The sequence below is a fragment of the Falco cherrug genome, chromosome 7 (assembly GCF_023634085.1).
Source record: "Falco cherrug isolate bFalChe1 chromosome 7, bFalChe1.pri, whole genome shotgun sequence".
Lineage (NCBI taxonomy): Eukaryota > Metazoa > Chordata > Aves > Falconiformes > Falconidae > Falco > Falco cherrug.
Window position 1 is genome coordinate 61,691,591 of NC_073703.1, and position 23,249 is coordinate 61,714,839.

Sequence of the window (23,249 nt, forward strand, 5' to 3'; positions counted from 1 at the left end):
CTTTTTTACTGTAGGGCCCTGCCAGGTTTAAACCTCTTCAGTGCTTTTGTGTAGTGTTTGCGTCAAAGCTAAAAAGCTTTTCCAGAACTACAGATGCTCTGAATGCAGCATATACACATTCTGCAGTGCAGGCACTGCTAATGCCCTTCTGGCTACCTGCCAATCCAAGTTGGCTACCTGCTAAAATAGGTTATGTGTCTTTTTCTCGGTAGTGTGGCTCACAACTTGGATGGACTGTACTTGAAAAGTTGTATTCATTTCTGTACTTGGCATACCTTAGTCATTCTGATGGCTTATAAATCCTTAATATGCTAGAGAAGCCAGTGGATATTAAAATGCTTACTGCGCTAAGGAAATGAGTTTATGTGCATTATTCTTATTATAAGGCTGTTGGAAGAAGCTTTTGGAGTCTGCAGTGGAAACATTTGTTTATTACGACAAAATTAACTTTTTGCAATAGGCAATCTGTAGAACTCTGGAAACTAATCTTAAGTATTGAATCTTCACCTGGCTACTGTGCATTGGTCATCCTATCAAATCTTTTAGCTCTTACATCCAAGTGTTCTAGTTAAGTTTTGTCCATGGCTGCAGTTTTAGCAGCTCAAAGCTTACAGAGATGCAATGCTATTTTTAAAGGTATTTTTCATATTATTGTAATTTTCATGGGAAATGAGCTTGAAAAACACTTTGAGCATCTGTTTTGCTGACACCCTTTGGTAGGTCATATTGATGATAATGCTTTTTCAGAATTATTCTGCAAGAACATGACTTGTGTGCCTTGTAAGGAAGACTTGGGAGTTTTCAGTATCGGAGGGGGTTGGACTTGCAGTTCAGTTGTTTGGTTTGTGTTTTTTTAATGTGCCAACTTCGTGGCCATATTAACTCTCAGTTAGACAAAGCAGTCAGGAGGTTGGCTTACATGGGTGACTTGTTTTATCTACGTTGGAATGTATCTTTGTACTTATTTATAAATACATTGTAAGCCTTGCTTTTTGGGGCCTGTGCAGCTAGTAAATCTCTGTGTGTATATAATGAGCTTCTTTCTGTCTTACTTAAGTTGGAGCCCTCTCTTAAATAAATTAAGAATGTAGCTAATGATGTATTCATCATTTTGCTAAACATACCAGCCTTTCTTGTCTGTTTTCTTCTCTACCCATTTGAAGGGGGAGGAGAAGTCCCAAAAATCTTGGAAAACTTTCAGCTACTTTGATTATAGAGGCTGCCATTAGCTGGAAAGTTTGCTTTCAGTTCTGAAAGGAGAAACTCAAATGTGAGATTCTGAATTCAGCTATCAGCAGGGAGTAGTTTCAGGTGGGTACAAGAAACCAACTGCGAAATTGGAAGATGAACAAGAAGTACCTGAAGTGCTCCATTTCAGCAGTAACTGTGGTGGTAACTTGTTTTGCTCTTTAGAGAAATTTTGGGTTGTCCTTTTCCAGAGTTCTAGATTGCAGTTTCTGCCATGTATTCTGAATATCTTGCCACCTTGTAGAGGAGGTGGGAGTGGTTTAGCATGTTGACTAGACTATGCATACCCTTCAGAAATTAACTTTTTCTTGTTTCCTGAGTATAGGTTGCAGTATGCTTTAGGCTTATATGTAAGATTTGTGTCTGTAGGGAGAAAAACCAATCTGGTGTTCCAATAAAGCCGTTAAAAAATACAATGTGAATTTTGCGTATTAAAATGCAAGTACGTTTGTAGGGCTGCTGAAATGGGAAATTGTTTGGTTTGGTGTAAGGTAGATAAAATAGAACCAGTAAATAATGTTCAGTTTTGCTAACAAAATATTTTGCTTCTGATCATACTGTCTTTACAGGATGCAGAGCTTGTAGGCTGCTCTGCTTGATTTTTATTCTGTCATGTAGCATATCACTGATAAGATAAAAAGCAGTTAGCATTCTTGCTGGAAGTCTGTCTGGTCTGTCTTTTCATGGTGAATTCAATGCACAAATATTCTAGACAGTGAAATGCTTCCCGATTGCATTGTGGTATCTCTCTTTCAAAGTAGGCCATCAGGATAGCCTAAAATTAACTTCAGGCCAGTATTTCCTAAAAATAACTCTAAAAAAGTAAAACTTGTGTGCTTTTTGGAATCCAAAGCAGGTTTCTGAACTGAGAAGATACTGGAATAATTAATTTGCAAAGCATAGCTTCAACTGGTTTTAAATGTCATTTTAAATTGTTTTCCAGATCCTTCTGAGTTGTACTTGAAGCCGCCAAAATGGTTCTAGCAGATCTTGGAAGAAAAATAACTTCAGCATTACGCTCACTGAGCAATGCTACGATTATCAATGAAGAGGTATGTAGTGTGCATATGTGATGGCACTAACATTTATACAGCAAAGTTCCAAGAAAAAGTTCTCAGAAGCTGATAAGGAGCTTGAAGTAGATTGCTGTTCCTTCAAGTAAAATTTCTAGCTGGAAGTTTTAACTCCCTGATAGTAGTACCAAAGCTTAGAACCAGATTCAGAGATGTATGATTGCCTCAGGCAATGGTCAAATGGTCTTTGGGCCTGGTGGTTGTACTTACAGAGATGTGTTCTAAGGAGGTGATGCTGGAGGAGACAATATGTGGCTCAGTTTGGGTGGAAGGTAGGCTGTGAGACTACATAGAGTGCCTCAGTTTCCATGTGTGCATGCATGCAGCTAAACTACGGATCTGTGTACTAGGCTGCTAGAAGCTGAAGTGTGGAAGAACAAATAGCTTTCAGTGTAAACTTTGCTGTCTGAAATGTGAGGATTATGTTGTTTGCTGCCTTTATACTCAAGCCAATACGGTGTGTAGTTCGGGAAGCTGACTCGGTATAACGTGTATTTTTTTTCTAATTACAAGTTTTAAGTGTTTTCTATTATATGGACGGAAAAGCAAGATGGATAACTAATTGATGTGATGGTTTAGAAGTGCTTCTGAGTAAGTAAATTGCTAGAAACACTTTTCAGATAAGCAGATAGGTGTCTTAAAGTGACTAAAAAGTAGGCTTATTGAGGGTTGTGGGTTTGGAACCGGTACACAGAGGAAACATTTTAATAAATTTTCAGCTGGGAGACAACAAATGCTTAACTTAGTCAAATATAGACCACTTGTTTTTTAGCAGTAGAAGCTCTTCTCCTGCAAGAGCTCAGGCTGTGCGAATGAGAGCATTTATGCAAGAGTTAATTTCAAAAAATGTTTTTGTTTAAGACTTTTTACTTTGAAAAGTCTTAGAACTACTAAACTGGGTTCCTAGCCAAGGCACCTGTTTGCCTGAAAGGCATACCCCAGAGCGGCAGTCAGGTTTCTGAGGATTCAGGTAGTGTGTCCATCTTGTGTTTAAGGAATGCTTTTATTTACAGAGATTGTGTTGTGCTAAGAGGTTGTTTTGTGGCTTTGTTACAGCAGTTTCTAAGGGGTACCCCTAGGGAGGCTTAGGAAGTCTTGCTTCTGTATGAGTTGCTGTTGTCCTTAATGCAATAGGAAGTGTTCTGTGTTACCTTGTTCCAGCGTGCATATTACAAATGGAAGACCCTTCTTTTCCAGTGCTACCCTTTCATATTTAAATTGCTTTTACGCAGGAACAAATGTGTAGACTTCTTTGTGGCAGTCAATATGATGATAGGACCGCATGCATCTAATCTGTAAAAGCCTTGGTTATTATCATAAATACACGTTCACATATACGTGTATATATACATAATTCACGTTCTTATTTTGAACTAATACTGACCTAGTCAATAACTGTGTACTGTAAAACCGTTTTTCTTTTATACTCCAAAGGTTTTAAATGCTATGTTAAAAGAAGTATGTACAGCATTACTGGAAGCTGATGTTAATATTAAACTTGTGAAGCAACTCAGAGAAAATGTCAAGTAAGTGAAATAATTAAAATGCATTTAACTTGTAAAGTTTGTAAAAGTTGTAATTTGAGGTTGTGGAAGAATAAATAACTTCTAGCCTTATACAGTTATCTTAGACACACCCAATTCACCTTTAACAGGAAAATACTGATTGCGCTAAATGTCTAGCCAGACCCATCAAAAGAATCTTCATCAAATTTAGCCAGTTATTGCTGTTATAGTCTTGTTTCAAAAAACTGTTGCTGTCCTCAGTTGAGTGGTGTGATAAACAAGTACTTTGTTACTTCCTAGACACCTTATCTTCACATGTTCTGTGCTGGATATAAATAGATCTGTGTGTATGACAAGTACCTTGGCTATTTTCAGATACGTAACTCCAGCAGATGCAAGTCTGAAAGATGTGAATATTTTAGAAACCTGGTGTTTCTTCTGTATGCAGGACAAAGTCTCCAATGCATGTCTCTTCTTAAATACGTCCTATCTGAAAACTCAAGGCAAATGAGAATGCTGTTCCAGTTGCAAAGCCTTCATTTATTACTAAGTTAAAGTAATGCTTGAAGTTATGCTAGTGTTTTGTGGTTTTCCTAAACTCAGGTCTGCAATTGATCTTGAAGAAATGGCGTCTGGCCTTAACAAAAGAAAAATGATTCAGCATGCTGTCTTTAAGGAACTTGTTAAGGTAGGACTTCAAAATCCTGTGTTAGGTCACTTTTCTTTTACAGCCTGGGCTGTGGAAGCAGCACAGTAACAAGCCACGCTTTAAGGTGGTTGTGTGGTACCTGTAGTTAATGTTTTCTGTTGTAAGGCTTCTTACTATTGCAAACAGTATTCTGATTGAAACTACTTCCTGGACATCTCTCAGACTAACTTAAAGTTAGCTTCAAGTTCAGCTGTTCTTACTCTTCAATTGAAATTTAAAGGCCAATTAAGTGTAAAGTACTGTTAGCTTCTAGACTGTCTTGATTGTCCCAGAAACATGCCTTTGCAACCCACATGAAGATTTGTTTAAACTACTTACAAGACTTTGAAAAGGTGTTAAGTAACAACCCAGCAGTTCATGGCAACATTTCTCTAAACTGCCCGCTTGGTCAAATCGGCACCTGAGTATCAGTATTCCGTCCTCTTCCCAGTTGACAGTATGGTCGCTTCTTCTGTAGTCTGTGCCCACCCCTGTGATGGCTGGCTGGAATGTATGTACCTTCTACTCGTTTGAGAAGTGAGGCAACAACCCTAAAGAGTCTTCTGTACTGTAGGTTTCTCACCAGAGGGCCATCTTAGGCCGTGATGGTGGGGTGGAGGTCACTCTTCTGTGTTGGGTGTTATACTTGTGCCATATATACAAGCCACCCTGACTTTGGTGCTTGGTGTTAGGCAGAAATTAACATATACTGTTATAGAATTATGCATAATGCTATATACTATAGATATCTTGCATGGGGTGTTGCTGTTCACTGTAAATCAGCAAGCATCTAAGCCAAATGAAGACTAGAATATGTAAAAACTGGTTTGCTCCATTGAATAGAAAACCACAAACCTAGTATGACTGTGACACTGACTGTTCCGTGCTTCTGAAATTCAGTTCTGCAACATATATTGTACTTTGTTCTTTAGCTTGTAGATCCTGGAGTCAAAGCATGGACACCTACCAAAGGAAAACAGAATATTATAATGTTTGTTGGTTTGCAAGGCAGTGGTAAAACAACAACCTGTTCAAAGGTAACTTGCACTGAATGTGTTTGCATATTTTGTTTTTTTTTCTTGGGAGGTGGTGGTGGTCATTGGACTCCTTGGGTGGAATTTCCTTGTGATTTGTGCTGTTTCTACTAGTAGGAAAGCACTAACTAGTTACAATGTAGAGATTTCTTACAGAGGACTGTCTGAGATGAGATTAATGTCCAAAGTAATATTCTTTTGGGGCAATTTATGGCTTGTAGGACTTCCTTTAAGATTTTTTGGAACTAAACTCTTGATGAAACAATACTGTATATGGATAAGAAAGATTCTTTCTATTCCTTGTTTTCTGGATTTAAGACTAGAACTATGAGCCGAACCTATCTCATTCCATTACCTTTTTAGGGAAACCTGTGGAAGTTGGCCTCTGTGTTAGGTATCTCCGTTAAGTGCGAGTGCGTGGTGTGAAACCTTCCAGCCCCAAATTCATTGAGAAAATTTGGATTTGTATTTTTAAGGCTAAGAAAAGAATGCTCTGAATCAACCTTTAACCTATTTATGATGTTTGTTGGAAGGTGCATCTTGGATTTTTGCAGTCATCTCTTTGAGGTTCACGTACAGGCTAAACTGAATATATTACTGTTTTGATTTTTGTAAGACTTTCCTAGTGCTTCTGTAGGCAAACTGTATTTTGGAAGTTTGTCTTTGGTCAATCAAATGTTCCGTGAATGTACATTGTACCAGTGGAGCCGAGTGTTAGAAGAAAATAAGGATTTCATGTATTGTTTTAAAACATGTCCTTGCAATGGAAATACTTTAGCTCTGCTGGAAGTACAGAAACAGAGTTGTAAAAGTTGTAGCCATTACAGTACTTAATATTGAAGTATATAACTGCTTTGGTTAGTTTCTAAAAGCTAGTCCTATCTCCAGTATCAACAGTAAGCAGAATCCAGGAGTTAGTAAAATGGGAACTGGGATTATTTGTAGTCATTCCTAGCTCAGGAAACTGAAATCAGAAGCAGAGCCAAGCAGCTGTTTTCATCTCGCCATTAATAATTATTTGTATAGCATACTTTTCTAAATAATGGAGGTGCTAACATTAGATAACTCTACAGTGTTACTAAGTGGTCTCAGTTATAGGAAGGCTGGCTTGGCTTTGTGTTTTCCGTGTGTACTTTAGTGATTATAAACTGTTAGTGTCATGTTTTCCTGTGGGATTTTGATAACTACTTGGTTTGGATTTCTTTTCACAGTTAGCATACTTCTATCAGAGGAAAGGTTGGAAGACTTGTTTAATATGTGCAGACACGTACAGAGCAGGTAATACAGTCTTTAATGATGTGGTTCTTCATCTCTTAACACAGAGATTTTTTTTAAATAGTCACTTGACTATACCTGTCTTACAGGTGCTTTTGACCAGTTGAAGCAGAACGCCACAAAAGCAAGAATTCCTTTTTATGGGAGGTAAGCATCTTTTAGAATCAGTTTGGAGAGCGATTCAACTCCAGCAATGGATAATTGTTCCTTATTGAACATATCACACGAAGTGCCATTCAGTGTGGCCTAATTGCGTAGATTTTATGGTAATATATGGGCTCTGATCAGATGAAAACTCTGCTTAGTTCAGTACACTGTCTGCCAGTAGCAGCAGGTAGGGATAGTATAAGAAGAGATCAATCATTCAGGAATAATTCCCTAGAATGTTCTTTCACTGTATAATGGGCCTTTATGAGACACATTCAGATTTTCAGGAATTAATCTTTACAGATCAGAGGATATGATTTTTGGACCCTTAATTTTTACTGTCAAGTAGGGGCAGCAGTGGACCTAAAATAGCTTTTATAAAGCAGTGAAGAACTTTCCCCTAAGCTTCACTAAAGGTGTACTGTCTAGGTGCTCAGTTAAACCTTCAGAGAAGGGCTAGTAAAACTTAGTGCAGTCTTCAGCAGGTGAGACAGTTGTTTGTGCTTCAGTTCACTGATCAGTAAGGGCAAATGGTTAGGAAGGTGTATTTTTAATGAATTTTTGCTTGATGTAAGAGGAAGTCCCCCTTGTAATCAAGGTAGATTTGCAGTTAACAACTTTACAGTCAAGTGATGAAAGCTTGAATTAGTTTCTTTGGGAACAAAGAATTGCATATATGTATGTGTATATATAGATAGTTGTTTCTCTTTGTGATCAGTTATACAGAAATGGATCCTGTAATTATTGCTTCAGAAGGTGTTGAGAAATTTAAGAATGAAAACTTTGAAATAATCATTGTTGATACAAGTGGACGTCACAAACAGGAGGACTCTTTGTTTGAAGAGATGCTACAAGTTGCTAATGCCATAGTGAGTAGTTCCAAGAAATACGATAACTTCTGTTACAGTAATTCGACTACAGTTCATTTATGTTTATGTCCTGGTGTTCTGTGTGGATTTTGCTGTAACTCTTAGATTATATTAGAAATTACAAACGTATATGAATAAACAAGGACTGGATGATCAGTGCTTGATAGTTCTGTGTTGGTTTTAATTCTTGTAACTGAAGGATACTTGCACATAACTAGACTGCTGTTCCTGCTTTAACTTTTGCTCTTCAGGATTTTTGCACTGAGAAATTAGATAAAAGAACCAGTCTAGTCTGGTTTCCTGTAGCTGTGTGTACTAAATTTGCTGTGACTGTCATGAATAATTGCCCTGAGGCAGAGAAGATGATTGGATAAATTTCAACAGTTTTGATATGTAAATGAAGCTAGTGTTTCTTGTATGGGTTTAAAAAGTCTGGTTATTTGTTTGATTTTGTGGTCTTGCATGACAATATGACACTTCCCACACAACTCCTGCTAATGGCTAACTTGTTTTCAGAGGAATGGATGTTTTAAAGCTCTTAATGTAAAACGGGATGGAAGATGTTGTTAGCTGTTAATTGCTTTGGATACTAATTAGCTTATTGGCTCAGATACTGGCTAAAATCACTCAAAACATAAGTAATAACTGTAAACCTATTAAGTTTTAATGTTCTGTGTTGTATGAGTATGTGAAAGACTTATCTACAGCATCAGAGCTTTCAAGTGGTCCTTAGACAATACTGTTCATAAAACAGTTGTCCTTTTGTTTTAAACTGCACAGCCCTTACATACTGTTATTGCAATACGTTCTGCTACTGAACGTAGTGCACGAACACTGTTTAAGAAAGCAGGAAGTTGTTATTTTTTGTGTATCTCATTTCTTCTAGCAACCAGATAACATTGTTTATGTGATGGATGCTTCCATTGGCCAAGCTTGTGAAGCTCAAGCTAAAGCTTTCAAAGACAAAGTAGACGTAGCTTCTGTTATTGTTACTAAGCTTGATGGACATGCAAAAGGAGGTGGAGCTCTCAGTGCGTAAGTATTGTGACATAATGGTGGCCAACATCTGGCCATGCATGGACAACCATGAAATGTGTTAGCGTCTCACAGAAACCTGTCCTGTGGAAGTGTCACTGTCACAATGCACAGAATCTGAGGTTTAAGTCGGTAACACTAACCTTCTTACCTTGCTTCTGGTGGATGGGATCCCCCATTGATATTTAACGTCAGAAACAGGTATTATGATGTACTTCCAATACAGCGGTGTGTATTGTCACGTCAGACTTCTGAAAAAAGCATCAAGTAGGTACATTTACTGCATCTTGCATATCGGGAGTTTTTACAAAAAATACAAATTTGGACTTAATAGATATGGCTTACCTGAAAAGTTTTGATTCTCATTTGATGCCCAAGATTTTTTTCCAAAAGGGGACAAACTTCAGCTAGTCATATCTAACGGCCTTACATCTGCAGCGCAGATCCAACTTCTGGATTGCCAGTGTCCAGCAATTAGGCAAACCATTAGTCTGCAGTCATACTTTCCTGAATTCCATTCTTGTTAAGACTTCTGTGTGCTGTATCTTGACAGAGTCGATTGACTAGAAAAATGTTACATTTCATCTTCATCCTTATATGATGGCGTATCACATAAATCTCCAGCTGCGTTTCAGTGATGGAGCTTGTATGGAGCTGAGATGATTTGTCAAAACAGCCAATGTTAACTGGCACCAACTTACTAAATCACTGTCTGACTTTGATCTCGAGTGTTAGAGTACTTTAACAGCAAAATATGGCAGCTTATTTATAGCATAGTGGTGGAAAACTAAACTTAAGAGCAAAGTGGAAATACCAAAATCATGTTGCAGCTGTCGTATGCTTGTATGTGTTAAGTCTGCTGTGTTTGTTTTATACTTTCTGTAGGCTGGAAGCTGATTTGATCTAAAAGCTAGTGCAAATGATTGATTAGTGAAAAGGGTCTTATTTTTCCTATGTCTAGGCTTTTTTCTGTGTCGAAAATGGGATTGCTGCCTGTCATCAGAGGTACCTTGAAGAAAAAAGTAATCAATGCCTGTCTCATCTGACCTCCCAATATTAGGATAAAACGGAGATGATTTATTTTTCTTCCTTTCCTCTCGAGTTCCTTAAATGCAGCAATGAAAATAAGCAACTTCTATTTCTGTCTGATTTTCTTTTTCCCTCAAAGCAGGGTGTGTGTTTTACAAAGTGCTAACTAGAGAAATGTCTTGTCAGCTCCTACCAGCTATCTATCCTAAATCTTGGATGGTTTTGCATTAATAGTTTGAGGAGTGAGAAAGATGCTTTGGACAGGATGCATTGTGTTGATGATGCCTTGCTGATTATGTTAATAGGTGGTACAAAAGATGGGTGAGTTTTGAGAGGCCATTTCATAAAATGTATTTTACTGCAGAGTTGCTGCCACGAAGAGTCCTATCATTTTTATTGGAACTGGCGAACACATAGATGACTTTGAACCCTTTAAAACACAGCCTTTCATCAGCAAACTTCTTGGTATGTACTGTGTATAACTGTACTTAATAATAATCACACTTTGACTTTCTACTATCCATTTTACAGTTTATTTTTTTTTTTTAATGCTAACTTCAGAGCTGGGTGTTTGGTTTTTTTTCAGGTATGGGTGATATCGAAGGATTGATAGATAAAGTAAACGAGTTAAAGTTGGATGATAATGAAGCACTCATAGAGAAGCTCAAACATGGTAAGTTACTCCCGAGGCCTGAATAGTGGGTGTATTACCATGACCACTGAGTTAATTTGTGTTATGTGTTTCATGTGCATAATACAGAATAGATTCTTTCTCTAACAGATGTGGCAGGCAAATAAATTATGTTTTCCAAACTGTCAAAAGTATATCTCAAAGTCTGTCAGACTGTAACTGTCTATAACTGCAGAAAAACTAGCTTAACTCTTAAATGTCTAAAATGGTTTAGCCATGTTAATAGTGAAGAGGTTTATCTATCTACTTATCTATGCACTAGAGTATTTAGCTTGTAAATATAAAGAATAACTGAGAAAAGACAGTAAGACCAAAATGCCAGTATGACTCTCACTGATTTTTTTTTTCTTGTTGTTACTGTACTTCAGGTCAATTTACACTAAGAGATATGTATGAACAATTCCAAAACATCATGAAAATGGGACCATTCAGTCAGATCTTGGTTAGTTACACCACAAATAATTTTGTTTTATCAGATTTTCATTTATATTTGACAAACTTATGTTGTAAACTTAAAATTATTCATTGAAACTGGTGTTAAAAATCTGTGCTTTGTTTTTCGGAAAGGTAAAATGATTTGCCTGCTGCAATACATAACTAGACTAAAACTTGCTGTCCGTATTTCTGGCTGCTTAAAGTTACCTCTGCCTATTCTGACACACTTCTGTTTTTCATTTTTAAAACAAGGGTATGATCCCTGGTTTTGGAACTGACTTCATGAGTAAAGGCAATGAGCAGGAATCGATGGCAAGGCTAAAGAAACTGATGACTATAATGGACAGTATGAATGACCAAGGTAAAATAAAATTCACCTACACTTTTGTTTTTATCCATTGAAAAACAAGCTTATGTAGCAGGATCTTTTTGGAAACAAGTTGGATGTAAGGCAGCATCTACAGTGACAAAAAATTACGAGGAACACTTACCATTCTTAAAAAAATGGTAAAGAGTACATACTTCTCAAACTTTCTGAATAAGTCTAAATGTTTAGAGATGCCTTGACAGTTGCCTGTTGCTGCTCTGTCTTGTGTACAGGTGGGATTTTGAAGCATTCTATTTGGAAATTAATGTATTTTTATTCTTCATGCTGTAACTGTGCTTCTGAAATTATTAACGCTGTACTTGTAGATTAAAAAGCTACATTCTTTAATCTGTCATTGCTGTCTTGCTTCCTTCCCACCCTCAAATTTACTTGGTGACATAGCCTGGTCTCTGGAATTCAAGGTGTGTTGTTTCTAATCCACATGCAACTCTTGCAGGAGAAGTATGGTCTTAGCTTTGTGCTAAACTCACTAGCATGGCTTAAGACCAAGTGTGCTGAGAGCATAATTTATCTAGGCAACTTTTTCTATCATGTTGATTAACATGTGAACATAATAGCTTTTTAGCACTTCTCCCTAGAATATTATGTTTCAATTATTTATGTAAAATTCTGCATTGTCACTTCTAAAACTAGGGTTTTGTTCTCTGCCTCAAAACTAAATTCTCAACCGTAATGACAACAAGTTTGCTACCAGCTGTAACAGATTTTAATGTCAGTAACTGAATGGATTTTTCTTTCTGCACTGTAATTGCAGAACTGGACAGTACAGACGGTGCCAAAGTTTTCAGTAAGCAACCAGGAAGAATCCAAAGAGTGGCAAGAGGTTCAGGTGTTTCTACCAGAGATGTTCAGGAGCTTTTGACCCAATACACCAAGTTTGCACAGATGGTGAAAAAGATGGGAGGCATCAAGGGGCTTTTCAAAGGTAAAACAAAACAATAAAAAAAAAAAACCAAACAGAAAAACATTTATTAAGTCAGTGCGGAAGTCACTTGATGTGTGAACACAGAGGAAATGTGAGGATGTCGATTGGGTTTGGGAGAGGAGAAGATGAGTTGTAGCTTGCTCATTTCCATGATGTTTGAAAGTTCTTTTATGTAACTGGTAAGAGCTGCACTGTTCTTCATGACACTAGTGTGTAACTTAGCAGTGAAAACTACTGTATTTTTGGCTTTATCAATGTAGACTTCATTGCTGCTACAATACTGATGTTTCAGTCTGTTATGTGGTATGCAGGGACTGTTGATCCTTAAAATACTCTTTAAGTGGCTGATGTAGTAACTTTTGATCATGAGACTGGAATGGTTTTGAATCTAGAATTAGGAGGTAAAATTCAGATATATTTTAATTTCAGCCCAATATATATTAATCCAGTTGCTTACAATTGCTTCTTGCATTTTTTAAAAAAAATTTTAGGTGGTGATATGTCAAAGAATGTAAACCCATCTCAGCTGGCCAAACTGAACCAGCAGATGGCAAAGATGATGGATCCAAGAGTTCTTCATCATATGGGTATGTGTGGACTTTTTTACAGCTTCAAGAGAGAACTACCAATTATGGTTGAGTGTTTGAAATACGGAAGTGAGGAAGGTGATGTGAGAACGTGTTGTGTATTGTGTATTAAGTATTTCTAGGTTGTCTAACAAGAATCAGAACATCTAGTCCGTGTATTGTGAATGCATTGCACGTTGCACTTGCCAATGAATGCTTCATCTAGTTTCTTCATTTGGATTCACCTCTCAATGAGCAGTTGGAGTGTTGCCTGAGGGAATAGTAAAGTGATGACTTGAAGGATGACTGTGGTAAAGCAAGTATCTTCCTAAACTTCCCTTTTCTTCTAAGCTTTGCCTCAAATAATTAAATTTGACAAGAGCAGCTTTAAATAAAGACTACTATACTGGAACTTCACTAATTGATAATGTCATTCCTTCAAGGTTTTTTTTTAGATCTCAATGCACAGGTAATCTTTAAACCTGTTTTAAGCTTGGTGTTTCCCAGACTTTTCTGTACTCACTCAGTTGTCCATTTTTGATAGCCATTTAAACCTGGCTTGACAGTCTTGCATTTGTCTATTACCGAAATAGCATGTGTGCTGTAATGAGGCCTCAGAAGCAAGATAGCTGTTCATCAGAGTTAAATAATACATCCATGTTCTTGCTTTTTCTGCAGGTGGCATGGCAGGATTGCAGTCAATGATGAGACAGTTTCAACAAGGCGCTGCTGGGAATATGAAAGGCATGATGGGATTCAATAATATGTAAAGAAGCCTTAATAGAAATGGACTTGGTTGACTCTTCATTGCAACTTCAGTGAAAGAATTTGCTTTCTTCCTTTTTACAGTGATGGGGGGGGAGTGGTCTTTTGAAATCTTATTCGGGCTTCTCAGTTTCTACATCTAATTTCTGAAAACTATTTTTGCTTAAATTAGTTCCTCTCCACTAATACCTGATGGCACAAAGAGTAATTAAATTAAATGATGTAAAAATTTAATATTTAGAGACACTTTTTAATTGTTTACATCAAATGGCAGCCATTATATTTGTAAACGACCCTGATCTTTGGTTATAGTAACATAAAATGTCACAAATATACTGTAAAATAAAATTTAAGTGGTTATAAACAAGAGGATGGCCTGTTTCTTCAGATCTTTCATAACTGTCCTTGCCCAGTATGTCATGGGATGATTTCCTTAGTTTGATTTGTTTCTACGGGCTGTTGAAACTCGTATTTGGCATAAATGCTATAAGAATACTTCAGTATCTGAAACAGTGTGCTGTGCTCTGGTTTGTGCAAAACTCTGTTGTCCAGAATTCTGTCATTCTTTCCTTATACACAGCGAAGTGACTAAAAGCATGCAGGTATGCAGATACCAAGCAGTCTCGTGTACTAAAGATAATATCAGGCTGCAAATTAAGCAGTTCTTTTATGGAGACAACTTCCAGTACATACTAGATGGCATTCTGTGCTGGTACTGAACTTAAGAGAGAGAGAGAGGGAGAGCTGTTTCTGACAGACCATGTTGCCCCAACTCAGCTGCTATCTGATCTTAATTACCTGTAGCATTTTTTTTTTAATAGCTGTTTACTGTGTTGGTCTCAAAGGTGGAACCTACAGACACGCTTCAGAAACTAGGTAGACCAGATGAACTTTGAAATCCAGCATACCTCTTGGCAAGCATGTAAGGTCTTTCACAGTTATCTTAAGGCGAGAGGGCATATTACAAAATTTATTTTAGTATACTGCAGAGTGCTTGGATTGTAAATGACATACAAAGCAGATGCTCAGTTCTGTACTATTTGTAAAATAGTTCTTTAATCTTTCATTCTTGTGTTTCTGTAATCGTGCATTCAATAGTGCATTGTGTGTGTGTCAGGCCTTCTCATAAGGGGACGTTTTCTGCCTTGCACTAGCCTAACTGCCAGTCGGGTATGTCTATACTTTGCCTGGGACTTTGATTTGTCACAGGATCTGGATAATGCTTTAATAATATGGCTAAGAAAGTGCCTAAGAGCCCATCTTTGCTCCAGACTGTAATTCTTCAGAAGCCGTTCTTCATGACCCAGGGTTGAATGACGGCCCTTGCTGTCGCGTAAAGAAGTGCATGTTACAGCCATTGGCTCTAACCTTAAACAAAGCAGAACTACTCCCGAGTCCCATAATAAGGAGGACGTTTCAAATGCTTCTGCCTCCAGCAGTTTTTTCCCCGTGCAGCGGGTTAGCGCCCAGCGCCGCTGCCTGCCGGCTGGGACCCCCGGTGCACACGGCGGCGGCCCGGGGCCGGCGCCCCCGCTGGGCGCTTCTTCCCCTTCCGTGGTTTGTCCTTTCGAATGCGTTGCACGGCCGGAGCCAAGCGCAGGCAGGGAAAGGCTTGGCAGGCTCGGCCCTGCCGCGGGGACGACTCCTCAGTACTGCCGGGTAACTTCCTGCGCTTCCCAAGTACATTATCTGTCATTTTGCAGATTTTTACAGTACTCTAGCAAGATGACGGGCGCGTTTCCCCCCCGCACGCAGCGCCCTCCCTCCCCGCAGAGGGGCACGCCTGCTGCCCGCCGCGGGGGCCGTGCCCGGCTGCCTTCAGGGCCCCGCTCGCTGCCGGGCGAGCTGCGGGGAAGGGGGCAACGGCCGCTGGCACCCGCCCCGGGGTCTCTCCCGGATGGGCCGCGGCCCCGCAGCGTGGCCGGCCCCGGCGGGACCCCCCCGGCCCGGGGCGCGGTGGCGGGCTGCAAGCGCCGCCCCGGCGGGCGGTGTGACGGGCGGTGCCGCCCGGCTGCTCGCCTCCCTGGGCCGCGGCGGGCCCGCTGCCGCCCTCCCCCGGCGCCGCGGCGGGCGGGAGGATGGAGCAGGGGCTGTCCGCCATCACCCTCTACTGCGCGCCCGCCGCCGGCCCCGCGGCTGCCTCCTGCGCCATGGAGCCCGAGCAGGTGAGCGGGGCGCCCGGCGGCGGGGCCCGGGGCAGCCCGCTCCGCGGGGGGGCGGGCCCCTCGGGGCGGCGGCGCTGGGGTCCGTCCGGGGCGTGGGTGGCGGTGGCGGCCTGAACCCCGCCGGGCCGGGGCTGGGCGCGGGGGGAGCCCCCGGCGCGGGCCGGTTCTCGGTGGGGGTGGCGGGGCGCGGGGGCCTGGGCGCGGGCTCGGCCTGCCGGGCCGCCCGCCCTTCCCTCCAGCGCTCCGTAATTACCGGAGCGCGGCGCCTCGGGTGTCAGCCGGGGCCGGCAGACAATGCCCTGACAAACGAGCCTGATGAATATTGCATCGGGGCAGGCTGCCGCCTCCCGCCGCCCTGTCAAGGCCACCGGGGCGCGGGGCTGGCCGGGGCCGCCGGCTCCCGGTGGGAGCGGCCCCGGTGGGAGCGGCCCCCGAGAGCCCTCCCGTCCGTGGGGCCGGTGCCGGCGCCGCGCCCCGAGCCGCTCGGCGGCGGGGGGGGGGCCCTGCAGTCGGCGCTCGCCCTGTTATTGTGTCTTCCGTTTGAGAAGGGCTCATGCTGTTTAATTTCGGTTGAAACGCAAGGCTGGAAAGTAGGCGATAGAGAAAAAAATCCCAACCCCAACCAACCCACCCACTCCCCCCCCCCCCCCCCCAAAAAAAAAAAAAAAAAAGCCTAGCCAGGGAAAGCAACACAAATGAAATCGGTAAGGCAGGCAAGATAACACGGCTAGAAATATTTCTTATTATTACCAGCCTTTTAGTAGCACTGTCGGGTGAGTCGAGCTGTGTAAATTGAATTATTCATCTTTCTGAGGGGGAGCGGACATCGCAACTTCAGCGTTTTGGGTCATAAGTTTTTGCAAGGAGACCTGAGCCCAGTGGCTTCCAAGATGCCAAAGTGACCAGCCTGCTCTCCCTCTTCCTTTTTGCTTTTCTTCTCCTCTCTTTGATGCAACTTGACGTTATTGCATCACCTAGTATGAGTTGTGTGAGCTCTCCTAGCTTCCATGTAGGTGTCCTGGCACACCTCATCCTTAATCATCATTTATTTATTTTAATGGCATTTTGGATGTGGCTGAATTTCCATTGCGCTGGGTGTTGTACCAGCGCTGTCAGAATGTGTCCTGGTCGCACGCGGTTTCTGGCTAAAGGCTGAGGTGAGAGGGTGGGTGTGAAGAGGGTGAACAAGGAGCAGCGGTTTCATACGCTGACTTCCTGACGGGCAAGGTTTCCATGGGTGCCGTAAAGCCAAGAAAAATTCCAAGAGGGTATCTAAAAAGAAAAATAAGTCACTTTGCGGTGTTTCCCACGTGCGTTAAGAGTGTTAGCCAGCGTGGCAGAAGCACAAGGCCTTTGTGTCTAATTGTTGCGGGAACAGAAGCCAAAGTAAATACTTTTATGGCACTCGGTTAAGACAAATGCTGAGTCTTTCAAGGTCCGTATAATGTGTTGGAAAGGGACAAGCCTGTGGAAAAAGGTGAGGTGGGCAACCTGACCAAAGCCACGGACTAGAAGAATGATCTTTGTAACCACTTCTTGAATTGGAAAAGAAGTTCAGATGTGTAAAGGAAGATCAAAAGTGTTCAGCCCCCAAACAGGAGATGCTGCAACATTTGAGCTGTACAGATCTGTATTGCCACGGTTTTGGAAAGATAAAAGAAAATTTGTTAATGCTGAACTTCCAGCTTGCAGCTGGGAAGGTTGGCTTTTATTGATGCTGTGCATGTAAAAATTAAAAGGACCAATGTTACAGTGATGAATAAAACCCACATCCAGGTTTGTTGACTAGGTAATCACAAAAGCAACAGCTGATATATATTGTTTTATTTAATGATTTAGGACTCTGAAACAGATTCGTTGTTCCTTGAGGAAACCCTACTGTCTCAAACTACCACGTTTGTCTGCAACTTTGTACCAGTACCAGCTACGCAGAGCTGCTTGCTGTAGGTAGTGTAAGTGGAGTGTGGGATGGCTGTGCAGGCAATTGAAGCCTGCTTTTTAAATTTTAACTACAATTTTTTTCTAAGTTAAAATATTTGAGGCGTTTGAGTTAAACAAGCCAAAATCAGATGAAGAGACTGTGCCTTTAGGGGAACTTAAGGAGAGGCTGATGTTGCTTGCTGTGGTTAATCACAGCAATATTTGTGATGCTGTGTTGCAAAAAATAGTGCTCTTCAGCACTGTGACTAAACATGAAAAATGGCATCATTGTATGATGCCAATAAAGGAGCGTGAAATGTTCATAAAAGACTGATTCTGTGGTGCTCTTTGCTCCAAAAACTACAGAACTGAGTCACAGTAAGTGGTGCCCGCTTTTATAGCGGCAGCAAGGAGCGCTCCCTGTGCTTAGGTTGCTCCACTGTTCTCAGCGTTTGTACTTCTGTAGCTTTGCTGTTCTGCTCGTGCTCTGTTCCCGAGACTGATACGCAGCAGAGAGAGTGCGCTGGGCCCCAGCGAGTCGGTTTGGTCTTTCTACATGAAAATGTAACTCTGCATGAAAATGTAATGCCATTTCAGCTTAATTACCCTCTTGGAAACTTGCTGCTTCATTCTGCTGCGCTCCCCCAGGAAAATGCCCAAAATGTGCTGCGGTAGTTAAAGAGATGCTGGGGGAAGCTGAAATGACTTGCAGTTTTGAGAAGTGGAGGTATGAGAGCTGGGAGAGATGATGAATGTGTGCGCTCCCTCTCCACGCTGTAGCGCTTGGCACGTGATCTTTACCTTCCCTCCCTCTTCTCTATGGGCACGAGAAAAATCTGTGCCTGGAATGGAGGAAGCCGTTCTGCTCTCCACGGCCCCCTCCTGCCCCTCTCTGCTGTGCCCGCTGCCTTTCCCAGCTAACTGAGCCCGTTTGTGCTGCAAAGCTAATTTGCGTAATCTAGCGTTAAGAGATGGGAATGGTGATGCTGGGCTTGCAACAATTAAGGGATGTCTTACAGCTCTGTGATAAAATACATATTTTTATTAATAATTTTGAATTGTGACCTGTGGAGACCATTGAGTTTGCATAGGCAAGAAGTCGAAAATTGGAATGTGCCCATTTTATGCAGCCTGAATTCTGCGTACATGTACACACATCTCATTCCTTACGATACGGTTTCAAATAACACGAGCTCGTGCATTTTTAAAAACTTTCATGGTACGTTAAAAACATGTGGCTGGCATTTTCTACCTTCTGTGTCCTTCTCTGCATGACAGAAGCGTGTTCAGAACAGTTTTGTGCATTTGATGCAGTAGTATCTAAAAGCTCTGCTGAGGCGAAGGCTCTGTTTTGAGAGCTACAGTACAAAACCTTACTAAAATTCTCTGCCTGCAGGAGTTGCTAGCCTAAAGAATTTTTGATTGGCCTTTGAACTAGGAGTATATTTTTTAATGCTTGTGACCCAAAGACTGCATTGTAGCATTCAGCAGCTGGAAGAACAAACCCAGACATTGTACTTCTCTTTTTATATGTCTTTAGCCACAAAACTAAGGGTTGTTCTTTTAGCACCGTCCCTGGCACTCACCGTGATCGCTGCTGAAAGCCCACAGAGGCAGATGCATCTTTCTAAAGCTTGACCCCGGCTGCTTAGTTCTCCTTTATTCAGTTCTGTTGTGTCCTGGAGGTGTCTGTCTAAGCTTGCAAAGAGGTGGTGGCTACAGCCTATGAGCTGCTTGATTAATTTCACTTGAGACTAATTCCAAAACCAAAGATACTTTTATATATTCACACGTATATGCTCATCTAGTTACTTAAAGAAAAGTGTCCTGCTAAGAAACTCACGTATCACAGTGCTTTTTAGGAATAGATGTTTTTAATACCACCTGTGCATGCTGAAGTGAAGGCACTCATCTTTTTGTTATTTTTAGTGGAGAGGTCAGTTTTCAGGTATCTGCAAACAATAATGTTTCAGTCGTATCTTTACCTACAGCCAAGCTCTTACAAATGTCCGTTGTATATACTAATCAATCTAAAATATTTTAAATACCCCATGAATTTTTTTAAGGAGGAGCTTTTCCAGTTCTGGAAGTGTGTACTTGACATAATGATTTTTTTTTTCTCCTTTATAGCAACTTGCAAATGGAGATAGAGGCTTTGAGAATGTGGAGCTGGGTGTCATAGGAAAGAAGAAGAAAATTCCAAGGAGGGTTATTCATTTTGCAAGTGGAGAAACAATGGAAGAATATAGCACAGATGAAGAGGAAGATGAACAAGAGAAAAAAGATCTGTTGCCGCCTGTAGATCCTGTAGGTGTTTTACTTGATAAATTGCCACTTCTGGTTTACTGGGTAACTACCCATATTTTATACTTTAATTTTTGTGTCATAAATCTGATTTAGTACTTTGTATTAAAGGTTCCCTTAATAAGATTGGTGCTAGGGACTGAGAAATCCGAGAAATATTCCTGAGTTGTTTTGTCCTGGAGTCCTTCTCCACTAAAGTAGCCCTATTAATTAGAAATGGGTTTAATTTCTTCACAGTTCTGGTCTGTCCTCTCCAGCATTTCTCCCTCTAATAATATTTGCTTGGTGTCTCCTTGATTTGTATTATTCTTTAAAAAAATGCGCAGGGAAGGCATTTGTTTTCTGTTTGGTGACAGTGGAGAGTTGAACCTGTAATTTAGTGTTACCATACCAGCAATTTGATATGATTAAAAAAAGAGTATAGCAGGGAAAGAAACAAATGACTTGCAGAAATAAAAGGAAAACTGGTGTAATTCATAGTATGTGAAAAACAGGTTTTAAAGGACCTGCCTAGTCTGTGTATGTAATGTTCATCTTCTTGTAAGCCATTAAGATGTTGCTTGACCTGTGAATGGAGTCTCCATTTATGGGGTCCAAATTCAAGTGGAGTTTTGGCAATTGAAGCTGTCTCCAGTAGCGTGTGACGTAGCTGCTAAAGTATGTTTTCCTTTTTGTCATGATTTTGGGTCTATACTTCGAGGTAAAAGGAAATATATAGTGTTATACTCAGTTGGCATCTCTGACAATCTGGTTTGCGGTGATGATGGTGTATTTGCAAGGCTCAGAGCCGCGCGTGCCAGCTGTGGCAGCAGCAGCTCCCTGCTCTCTGGCAGTCAGCCCTAGAGAAGAGCCACATCCTTCTCTTCATCTCTCCACATCACTGAGTCTCATGTTTCGTTTATGACACCCCCACGAACTGGTGTCCCAGCCACCTCTTTTCTCTGCCCTCCTTACCCCAATAAGCTGGGTCTGCGGACCTGTTCCCTGCCTGCTGGTGGGCTCCCTTCCTGGCCCTCTCTGGGCTCTGTTGCCTGTATTGCGATAGAGGTGGAGGCTCGAAACTGGCTGGGTCCTTCCCGATGTGCCGGGAGCCGTTGCTTTGTGCAGCAGTTTGTCCCGCCTGGTTGCACGCTGGAGGCAGACGCTGGTGTGTAGCTGCTCGTTCCCATGCTCCAGAGAAGAGTCTTGGTGTGCACAGAAACTGGTACCCTGTTTTCTACTTGGCGTTGCTGTTGAAATGACTTCTGCACCATCATTTGGGAATCCATAATTAAGAAATGTTGTGGTTGAAGCTCTCAGCTCTCTTTTTTACTGTATAGTGGTAGGGCCTGTATTTATTTACATGCATATCCACCCTGGGAGAGCTTGCCCTTATTGAACGGACTGTAGTAAAGAGGTTGACTTTCTGCTCATTCTCTTTTGAAGAAGTGGTGAACCATAAGGGCTTTGCTTTGGGAGGGACTGTCAACTGGTTCTTTTTTTCCCCCTCTGTAAAATGAATTTGTCTTGAAGGGGAAAAAAAAAAGGTGGTTTGAGGACAGAGCTGCAGTGAGACTGTGGGCATTCAGCTGGGATTTGGTTCATAGCAATTCCCAGGTGAAGCTGTTGCACTTCATCTTGGTACCACTATTTCTTTCTTGCTAGGTAGTTCTTGTTTACAACGAAAAGTAACATTAGCCTGAGAGCATGTAGGGTATCATCGGTATAAAATACACTTGACATTTTTGGTTTGAAAATAAATGTATTGTACTCGCAAACAGTGAGTAGATGTTAAGCTGCCTTGCTCAGTTTTTTTTTTTTTTTATCTCTGCAAGGATCTACAAAAAGAAATGCAAGAACTGTGAAACCTACTGAATATTACGGTAATGTTCAGGTACCTTTAGAGTCAGATCTGTTCCCCACTATGCAGGTCATGTCAGATATCCACAGATGTATAAGAGATTTTTCCCAACTATAATTAGCAGGGGACCAGATCTGTGTAACTTCTTGTGCCATTTCTTCTCGGTAGAAGAGTTCCACTGTGGTGCAGCAAGGGAAGGCTCATAAGCCTTAATGTATGTGTTGTGAGGCCAGAGAAGTGCACGCTGCTGTAGAAATGGACATTTAACTAGAGAGCCCTCAAACGTGCACAACAGCTGGGAATGCGGCATGATTGTTCTCCTGCTTTCCTAACAAGGATTTTTTTTCTGAATAGCAAAAAGTATATTGCATGGCACAGTGACAATGGCTTTATTCTCCTTTTATAGCTTAATTTTTATTACCCTTTTTAATAAAAGGACCCCTCAGACCAGAACAGTTTATTGTGGAGCGCAGTATGCCTTATTATGTATTGCTTTTTACTTTGACAGAATTAACTTGATTAGAGCAAGGGTTGCCATTAAGTGAAGTTTACCTTATCTGCTGCATGCTTCGTGTATCCCAGCTGAGACACTCAACTGAGAAATGTTAGTCCAAGCTGAGCTTTGATGCTTTAGCCAACAGCTGCCTTACAAATCCTACAATAAAAACATTTTTATAAAAGCAATTAAATAGTCAGTTTGCTGAGACCAGCATGTCTAAAACTTGTTATCTCAGTTGGGATATGAAAAAGTATGTTGCAAGTAATAGCTGTTTCTGGTCCAACTTACTTTTTAAAAAAGCACATTTAATATTTTGAATAGAAACTTTGCATCGTGAAATTTCAAAGCTCAGCTGGTATTGGCATCCTGGCAGCCTCTAAATTAGTTTAAGGGAAACAATTCTGATAACTTCTATAGGTCAGCACTCACTTCATTAACATTCTTGGGCTGGAGTGTCCATTCTGTTGTATTTTGGTTGTTGGTTTTTTTTAAAGAATGAATTGAATCTAGAACACAGGGTATGCTTAATACATTTCCCCCTGGATTTTTTAGATAGTAGCGTTCAGTATTATCTGTGTGTTCTCATATTAAAACATAGATGCTTTAATTACGTAAATGCTTTAATTTTAACTGAAACTTCTAGTCTGTCTAGAAGGACTTAGATGCTTACACTTTATATGTAAATCTCATTTTGCACCTGTCCACCAAAACTTTATTTTGTTGTAACTAAACTTCCCTAACCTGTTTTAGAAGATAATTTTTCTGTTTATCCTTGGAGGGCTGCTTGCTATAAGCTCTTTGTTGCATTCACCTATTACATGAATAGGCAGAAAGTGGAGTGTAAATCT

The 23,249-nt window shown here is 41.0% G+C and overlaps 1 protein-coding gene across 3 annotated transcripts in view; it reads left to right on the plus strand.

Annotated features, from left to right (window-relative positions):
• The window catches only part of LOC102047130 (signal recognition particle subunit SRP54), a 32,949-nt gene that overhangs the window by 1,181 nt on the left and 8,519 nt on the right, over positions 1 to 23,249 (plus strand). Inside the window, exons 2-16 of one of the 3 annotated variants that reach the window (XM_055717034.1) lie at positions 2,192 to 2,300; positions 3,756 to 3,847; positions 4,430 to 4,514; positions 5,447 to 5,551; positions 6,760 to 6,826; positions 6,913 to 6,970; positions 7,689 to 7,839; positions 8,726 to 8,874; positions 10,268 to 10,368; positions 10,490 to 10,576; positions 10,963 to 11,036; positions 11,282 to 11,390; positions 12,172 to 12,342; positions 12,834 to 12,929; positions 13,587 to 13,892. In XM_055717034.1, the coding sequence (XP_055573009.1) occupies positions 2,223 to 2,300; positions 3,756 to 3,847; positions 4,430 to 4,514; positions 5,447 to 5,551; positions 6,760 to 6,826; positions 6,913 to 6,970; positions 7,689 to 7,839; positions 8,726 to 8,874; positions 10,268 to 10,368; positions 10,490 to 10,576; positions 10,963 to 11,036; positions 11,282 to 11,390; positions 12,172 to 12,342; positions 12,834 to 12,929; positions 13,587 to 13,678 (1,515 nt within the window). In that variant the 5' untranslated portion in view covers positions 2,192 to 2,222 and the 3' untranslated portion in view covers positions 13,679 to 13,892. Of the gene's footprint in view, positions 1 to 2,191; positions 2,301 to 3,755; positions 3,848 to 4,429; positions 4,515 to 5,446; positions 5,552 to 6,759; positions 6,827 to 6,912; positions 6,971 to 7,688; positions 7,840 to 8,725; positions 8,875 to 10,267; positions 10,369 to 10,489; positions 10,577 to 10,962; positions 11,037 to 11,281; positions 11,391 to 12,171; positions 12,343 to 12,833; positions 12,930 to 13,586; positions 13,893 to 15,567; positions 15,839 to 19,888; positions 20,066 to 23,249 lie in introns of those variants that run through there. The other 2 variants (XM_055717036.1, XM_055717035.1) reach the window with 2 other exon arrangements.